The 8,508-nt window shown below is 36.9% G+C and overlaps 1 protein-coding gene across 2 annotated transcripts; it reads right to left on the reverse strand.

Annotated features, from left to right (window-relative positions):
* Positions 1 to 2,916: 2,916 nt before the first annotated feature.
* LOC105394686 (titin) lies at positions 2,917 to 8,504 on the reverse strand. 2 transcript variants are annotated; one of them, XR_005254177.2, is made up of 8 exons: positions 8,362 to 8,504; positions 8,050 to 8,250; positions 5,678 to 7,266; positions 5,369 to 5,598; positions 5,102 to 5,296; positions 4,456 to 4,896; positions 3,447 to 3,822; positions 2,917 to 3,180 (listed from the first exon to the last, which is right to left on the reverse strand). XR_005254177.2 is itself a non-coding variant. In XM_038112002.2 (7 exons), exons 2-7 carry the CDS (start codon positions 8,246 to 8,248, stop codon positions 3,726 to 3,728), a joined length of 2,751 nt encoding a protein of 916 aa, XP_037967930.2. In that variant the 5' UTR covers positions 8,249 to 8,250; positions 8,362 to 8,504; the 3' UTR covers positions 2,917 to 3,725. The 2 variants fall into 2 exon arrangements, 1 of the variants encoding a protein (XP_037967930.2); XM_038112002.2 differs by having other exon boundaries at positions 2,917 to 3,822.
* Positions 8,505 to 8,508: the final 4 nt, after the last annotated feature.

The following is an 8,508-nucleotide window of genomic DNA, read 5'->3' on the forward strand; positions in this document are numbered from 1 at the left end:
AGTTTGTGGCACTATACACAATTATTTGGCGTTCTTGGGAAGTGTGGCTTCCATGGCTTGTCAACTTGTATTCTGCATTTGTCTAGTCCACCAATATCAAAACAAATTTGAAATTGGCGGCCATTTGTACAAATGAGAGCAATTTTCAGTAGGGTTTTGGCCCACCTTGTATTTCTTTGTGAAATGTCAGCTTTGATATTTTTACCCGTTTCTGAGAAAAAGACAGCCGGACAACAAAGTGATCCTATAAGTAAGGGTTCCTTTTTTCCTTTTGAGGTACGGAACCTTAAATAAGATTTGATGAAACATTTGAAGTTGGTGACAGATAGACATAGAAATATCCACATCATTAAGTTCACAATCATACTAATAACGGGATTAAACTAACAAATTGAATTTCAGAAGTCAGTAGGGGCGGCAAAAATTGAATGGCCTATGGGCGGCAAATTTGTAAATCCGCCACTGGTGAGAAATATATACTTACCTAGTTACAAAAAATGTTCCGCTAAACATCCTCACTTATATTATAAATGCGAAAGTAACTGTGTCTGTCTGTTACTCTTTTAAGCCAAAACTACTGAACGGATTTGAATGAAATTTGGTATACATATGGTCTAGACCCCGAGAAAGAACATAGGCTACTTTTTATCCCGGAATTCCCATGGGAAAACTTTTTAAGGCGAAGCGAAGCTCGCGGGAACAGCTAGTTATAAATAAAATGAATAAATATGTGGGGACATCTCACATACGGTCATCCGACCCCAAGCTAGGCAGAACCTGTGTTATGGGTGTCGGACAACTGATATACCTATCTACACAAATATATAGATAGATAGATACTAAATATAAATATCAACAACCTAGACCCGAGTACAAATATCTGTCTTTAAACAAATATTTGCCCCAGCCGGGAATCGAACCCGGGACCTTCGGCATAGCAGTCAGGGACACTAACCACTACGCCATTCGGTCTTCCCCATGGAAGTAATAATGCAACAGGAATGCGCACTCACCAAAATGATGCAAACAAAAATAGACCTAACGTATTCACCTTAAGACTTATATTTGAAGTGAAAGAGGCCGCGAGCCGATAGAGAGGGTTACCACCATGGAAGTAATAATGCAACAGGAATGCGCACTCACCAAAATGATGCAAACAAAAATAGACCTAACGTATTCACCTTAAGACTTATATTTGAAGTGAAAGAGGCCGCGAGCCGATAGAGAGGGTTACCACAGAGCCCTTCCTCTCTTTCTAACAATTGCCAGGATTTAGTTGTGTAAACTTTAGTAGATTTTGTACGAAGAGAGCTATGCAAAAAAAATATTAAATTAACTCATAGACTACTGTATATCATATCATTTTCAAAAACAAATTTATAATAAATCATTACAAACATGTAATTTTAATGAAATATTTGGTAGGAATAATATATTTGTATGAATAATAATTTCATAAAAAATATTGGTAGTTTTTCTAAATACTTTACGACAAGACCGAAGTTGTCAAGGTGACGGATGACGTTTATACTGTTGTGAGAGACGTTATGGTTAGGGTGACCATTCATTCGTACTTTTGAATCACTTTCCATTAATTAGGACCTGTTTTATTCAACTTTTTGTTTTATTTTATACCTAAGTATCATTAGGTATTATTGTGACTGTTATCTTATAAGGCTGGTAAAGAGTTATGAGCTGTTGATTTTTTTGGTGATAGATATGAGTATTATAAGATAATTTATCAAGCTTAAAACCGGCGGAAGCACTTAGGTTGAGATATATTTTTGAAATCTTATGATTTTCATCAACTACACTTTACTAGACTATGTAAACGGAACACCCACAGAGTAAACACGTTTTAGGTACATAGTTGCGTTTAATGTTAACCTGTTTTGACAATCTATACAAATTTTACGTTCACCCCATTTGTTTACTTAATTGTCATATCACCAAAATACATTCGTACCTACATTGCAATCGAATTATTCGAATAATAGGTGACTTTGAGACCATCGACACCTATTCGCGACATGATAGATTAGAAGTGATGTCTCATGAATTACCTAAAATCATGGTCACCAAAAATAGAAAGAGATGGAGGGCTCCGTGCTGACTATCTCTGTCGGCTCGTTTTTTTGGTGCAGTGCGCATTCCTGTTGTATTATTACTTCCATGGTCTTCCCTAATACTACTTCCCTAGCTTGACTACGAATATTTTTCTTCTTTTATCTTCCTGATTGCAACAAAGCGTGGATTGTTGCTTTTATCTAGATTATCCTTTATAATTAATAAGAAAATTCAAAAAGCAGCCAACAGCCTATTGCCATAAACAATGGTTATGACTTTTATGTTTTTTTCCTAATGGTGCCAGGCCAACAGGCTCCTGAAAATTTTAGTTCCTCAAACATTAATTTCATGAATTAATAGTTTCACGTTTCACTTTTCTCTATGAGTTTCACTGTAGGTACATCTTTTAGCTTCATCAAGTTGCCTGCATGATATAGTTAGGTAGCTCTTAGCGATAATGCAATATTCTGTTAACATAATTATGTTGTTAAGAAAATAATGTCTTTTCATATAAGCAAGTAGGTAACTATAGTCCATCTGATAATACTTTTCAAAATTTTGCAGTAAAAGTAAGTACCCTACTTAGCTAATTTGTATTACATACTTACATTACTTACCCATGGAGGTAGCCGTCATCGGATCACGATGAGGAGGACATCATCATCACTTACCTTATCTAATTTAACTTTTGTGTTGCTGAGTTTCATACTCATAAGGGTATTAGCTGTAGCAGAGTAGTTGATGATTCAGCATGAGCTCCTACTCTCTATATTCTATAGAGTAGTTATAGATCTTCGCTGATTAGGTACATATAAAAACGATAGGTAAATAGAAATGAAACAATATTAATACAATTTTATGTTCGTTTATTAATGAAAAACTTTTTACACATATTATATTACATGGTTACTTTAATAAAAATAACTTACAAATAGTTTTTTTACAGTTTATAATTTTATTAGGTAAGGACATGTCTTTATGTTTTCACACCTTTTTTTTCTGGGTCCACTAGGCCACTTGAACTCAACAAACCACTACAGAACCACTATAATTTCAGTACAAGTTACTCACAACTTACCGCGGCTGTTGTGAAGAATTCGGCCCGTCGCTCATCTAGAATAGGATAGTGGGATCATGTCAACAGTGCTACAGTGTGGAGTGAGTTAGTGGGATAATGATCGATTCAAAATATACGTTACTACTTAAGTTGTAAAATAAATAAAAATATTTGTCGTTATCTTTGAATTAGTAGGTACCTAACTAGATAGTTATTTAAAATAAATAGGTAAGGAGCTAGGTATTTTGTTCTACTTACTTATCAACATGCATGAAAAACTGATAAAAACATAATAAAATACAAATAATAATTAATACTTTACACAACGCTGAAGGTCCGTTCTCCGCGGTAGGGTGAGGTGGGGGGAGAGAGTAATATACTTGAGTGTACGATGACGTACATGTGTTTGTGTGGGTGTATGTCAGTGTGTGGGTGTGACGTGTGGGGAGAGAGTAATATACTTGAGTGTACGATGACGTACATGTGTTTGTGTGGGTGTATGTCAGTGTGTGGGTGTGACGTGTGGGGAGAGAGTAATGTACTTGAGTGTACGATGACGTGTATGTGTGTGTTTTTGTGTTTGTGTATCAGTGTGCGGGTGTCAGTGTGTGGGTGCGAGGTGCAGGTAGCGGCAGGCGCGGTCCTGGCAGCGTCCCGCCACGTCGAAGGGACACAGCACCCGCAGCGCGTCCGGTCCACTGCAAAATTCCATGGTCAGAGCTGGCCAACGACGCCGGGGGGCCTACTCTCACTTCACCATCACCGACTCTCCCTGATGTACACGGCTACAAGACTCAAGGGTGACGAGGAATGATGGTGGTCGTCAAGTGAGAGTGGGCCCCCGGGTCAAGGTCACACAATGACATACTCACATGGTCGGCGTCGTCGAGCCGGCCACCGCGGCTATTTCTACTTCTTCAATATAATCTACTACGCTTTTTGCAATATTTATTTGTCCTATGTAACGTGTAAAGGTTGATTATTTGTTGCATTAGTCGAGGGGTTTAGTGCTCCGTCCCCATCGTGGATGATTGTGGGTCGACTCAAGATACAATCTTATGTGTTTGCTGAACTTTGATTGTCATAAAAATTAAGGCATCTTGAAATAGTCAAATTGTGCTTATTTTAAGAGATGTAATTTTAAAACGCTCACGTTATGATGGAAAAATATGGTATGGAACACTGAACAAACTAATTTAAAACTAACAACAAATACATCAGGCGATAGAATTTCTAATAGAAGGTTTGTAAGTTAGGTAGAGAAAGGGGTTTAGGGGGTAAAAGATACATACGGTGAACAATTTACCCTGAAATTAACTCAAAGGGCTTACCCTGAGCTGGTCAGTGATGTGAGTGGTGATTTATAATCGTTCACATTAGATGCACCATCCTCACTCGGCGCACTGCCCCCTGGGTCAGACACTAGAGGGTTTGAACCATCAGGGTCCATAGTTTTACCCTCATCTAGCCTTAGATGCGCTTGTCTAGACAGACTTGATAGTTTAGGGATTCTCACTGTCTTTTTATTACTAGACACATCAACCTGAACTGATAACCTTTCTTCCACGGCCGGGGCCGGCGGCGGTGGTTTCACAGTTTCTTTGAAATCATTGACAATACTGACTCTCACAGTTTTCAGTTCATTCGCATCTAAATATTCTCCTTTCAGCGGATCATTCTCTTTCTGGACTTTGGATGTGGCATTGATTTTGTTTGTTGTTCTGTTGTTAATGACAATATTGGTTCCGCCATGTTTCACGTTGGTCGTGGATCTGAAATGTGAAGCACACAAGAACAGAAGAGATACCATCATAGAAACTAAACAATGTTATTGTGAATACGAAAAGGTAAAAGGATTCAATTACGACACGCAAAATAAATATTTAAACACATGCTTTCGGTTTGATTAAACATTGACAAGAAACTTTATAGAATGAAAAGAAATAAGAAATAGTTAAATTAAATATAAAACTGTACCTTTTCAGAAGCAGCTGATGCTGCGCTCGTGTTCTTGACAGCTGTATCTGTGACGCCTTCTGGCGCTTCTTGTTGAGCGCGATGGCGGTGGATATGTTACGCAACTCTGTCGCTACAATTTTATACTTCTGCGTCAGACTTGTATGCTCCTCTTTGAGTTTCAGCACCTTGGCAGACTCTTCAGCAATTTTTTTCCTAAAATTACATTCATAAATGTTAGAATTTTAAAAATAGTTTTGGATAATAACAAAATTACGTGCATATTACCTTGATATGGCAATTCTTTCGTCCAAAACATTCTGTGTAAGAGATGTGGCTGACTCTACAGATACATTCCTAGGTTTCAGTGTTTCTTTCATGAATGGTCCAGTCTTCTGTTCGTTTGTCCAACTGTTAACATTTGCCTGTCTTATTTGTTTTATTTTCTCCAATTCGGCCATTCTTTTAACTAAATTCTTGTATTCTATCATCTCACTCTTTGGCAAATGGTTGAGAGCCTGAAAAAATAAATAATACATAAAAAATTACAATCTTAAGATTTGTTGAAAACATTGCAAAACAGAATAACTATGTCACCTTAGGCACAAATTTCTGCGGTGGTTCAGGTAGCGGCAGAACCGCAGGCTGCTCTTCAGCATCAGGCTCTTGAGTTCGCTCCACCTCCATGCGTGCAGACTTCAGGAACAAGTCCAGTTTCAGCTGGAAGTCTGGCTGCTCCGACAGCTTCTGGTGCATCTTGGTCAGGTTCTTAGTTGCCTCATGCTCACCCTCGGAATCAGAGTCACCCGTGTGAATTATAAACCTCTTTTCATCTGGAATACTTTTATCTTCAACTTCTTTTGGTTTTTCTGGTTTTGGTTTTGGTGCGGGTGCTGGCTTTTTAGTGTTTTTAACTGATATCTTTTTAGCGGGAATCTTTTTAACAGGCTCCTGAGTTTTTTCAATACTATTTGAATTAGAGAATAGAGGAGCTAAGTTTTTACTAAGTGAGGTTAATAATTTGGCACGTAATAAATCTTCATCTTCTTCAATATCGTCTTCTTTAGGAAGACATTTTTCTATTGGTATACAGTTAACAGATATGTTTTTACTATTTTTGGACGTAACATTGTCTTTATCTTCATGATCTGAACCAATATCCATATCAACGGATTCAATGTCTGTATTATTATCTGCACTTTTTTTCTCAGCAAGCTCCACATCATTTGATATGACGTCGTCGTATAAACTGGTCGAATGTGACAGCTTCTTTCGCAATTTTTGTTTCTGTTTCATTTCTATTGCCTTTTTCAAAAGTGCTGATCGTAGACAGATTAATCTTAACTCTGCAGTATCACTGTCTTCATCATCAGAATTCACTGGTTCTGGTAGCACATTATTAGTTTCTACTGTCTTACTTGATTTAGACTTAAGAGCATGTTGACGCAACAATTCCAAGTCCTCATCTGATGCTTCATCTTGTTTTTTATTTACAACAGTATCTAGTAAGACACCATCCACTACATCTCCAGAATCATGTTTTGTTTCATCATTACTATTTATTATTTGAACACTTTCACTATCGCTACATAAGTCTATTGGTTCTCCAGGTAAATCAGTAATTGTTTTACTGTCTAAATTAAAACAATTGTTTTCATCAGTAATTGTTTTACTGTCTAAATTAAAACAATTGTTTTCATCACTTAAATTAAGTTTTGGTTCAACTTCATTATCTGTACTTTGCTGGACTTCACTTTCAATTGGTTTTGGAATGTCAGGAGTCTGTACAACTTCCTTATACTCTGGAACAGTATGAGGTTGTACTCCGCACATCATTTGCATTAGCCGGGCTTTTAGTGATGATGATGAGTCAGTTTTATTTTTAGTAACGGAAACAGCATTGGCTAATTTTCTTCTTTTATTTCTATATTCAAAATCAGATTCATCACTTGATTCATGAACAACTTTTGGCTCTAATTTTTTCTTTTGTTTATAAGGCTTTTTCTTTTTATCTTTATGTCTTGTTAAAGTCTCTTCTTGCAATAAGACCGGCTTTTTATGTTTGGTATAGTGCTTTTGTTGAGCAATTTTCTTAGTAAAATGGGTGTCCTTCTCCGTGAGCACAGGAGGTTCAAAATTTGAGAAGTGCCCATTATTTCTGCTAGCTGTCTTGTATTTTTTGAAACCTAAAATGTATGGTTAGTATAGCCTTTCACTATTTAATAATAACAAGAAAACATATATTATATCTCGGTAAAATATATCACAACACTATTTATGTTCTTAGATGCAGAAAGTAACAAGGCTGTTTATTAGACTATGAATATGACTCATTCAATCATGATTATTTTATTTACATTAAGTAATTCATTTATTAAAATGCAGCATTAAGCACAAGGAACAGCTGCAGGCAAATACGGAGAGAAGAACATAAATTCTATGCTTTCTAAACAGAGGTTGGGTTTTGATGACCTTAATCTGTTCAGGAGAGCACAGACTGTGGACTAGGAGTAGCTGCCAAAACCCAACCTCTGGTTATGAAAGATTGAAATAGGTTAGGTTAGGAAGCTTTATTGCATCTACATGGATGGACAACTCAGAATACCTCAACAAAAGTTTTTATCGTGTTTATAAATCTAATTTAGAAGGTTTCATTATTGCTGGTAGGTCCACCCAAGTAATGTGCAATTTACAAAATACACCAAGATGACCTACTAACCTAACATAGTGTCTACTTCTGCACTTATAAATGCAGTGGTAGTAGATAGTATTGAATGAATAAATTCCTCAGGCAACCTATTTTGTAATTTTTCATCAACCCTAGCTAGCATATTGTTGGCAAAGTGTAATATTAATGCAGGCCTTTAAAAAAATAATTATTCTCAATTTTATCATAATGTGTATCCTGAAAGCTAATTTTGAACAGGACCTCTTACCAAAGAGTGTATAAACCAAATCAAAACTCATACCTGGTCCGATCGAAGAAGCCCGCTTTGCTTCCTTCCTCTCAAGTACGTTGTTATAGGTTTCTAGAACTTGAAGCCTCTGGCGCAACAAGTATTCCTCCTCGGAGGAAATGTCAGACAACTCGTCCAACTCATCCACTATCTCGCCCTCCTCCCTCTCGGAGTCGACGTCCACTGGCGCCATGGTCTCAACGCATGCCATACCTTCGAAGGACAGGAGTAGTCAACTTATTCAAGTGTGGGGAAAGGAAAGGTGGTTAACACTGTGACAAGCGAATTTTGTACGACAGAAGTTTGATTGATAGTTTTTCTTACCCTGTAATTCCTGTTATACTTAATAAGCTAGTAAAAATTTAAAAACGTACAGATTTGATGGTTTTATTCAGGAATTTCAAATAAATGAACAATGAAATAAATCTGTAGAGATGTATACGCCATTTTTTATTGCAAAAACTGACACTG

The sequence above is a fragment of the Plutella xylostella genome, chromosome 13, assembly GCF_932276165.1.
Source record: "Plutella xylostella chromosome 13, ilPluXylo3.1, whole genome shotgun sequence".
Lineage (NCBI taxonomy): Eukaryota > Metazoa > Arthropoda > Insecta > Lepidoptera > Plutellidae > Plutella > Plutella xylostella.

What these genes read in the sequence shown, in the direction of transcription:
- LOC105394686 (XM_038112002.2), bottom strand. Translation starts at nt 8,248, where the DNA reads ATGGCATGCGTTGAGACCATGGCGCCAGTGGACGTCGACTCCGAGAGG. An exon ending in GGCTTCTTCGATCGGACCAG is followed by an intron (nt 7,267 to 8,049) that starts GTATGAGTTTTG and finishes CATACATTTTAG; the next exon opens with GTTTCAAAAAATACAAGACA. An exon ending in ACATCACTGACCAGCTCAGG is followed by an intron (nt 3,823 to 4,455) that starts GTAAGCCCTTTG and finishes GGAATTTTGCAG; the next exon opens with TGGACCGGACGCGCTGCGGG.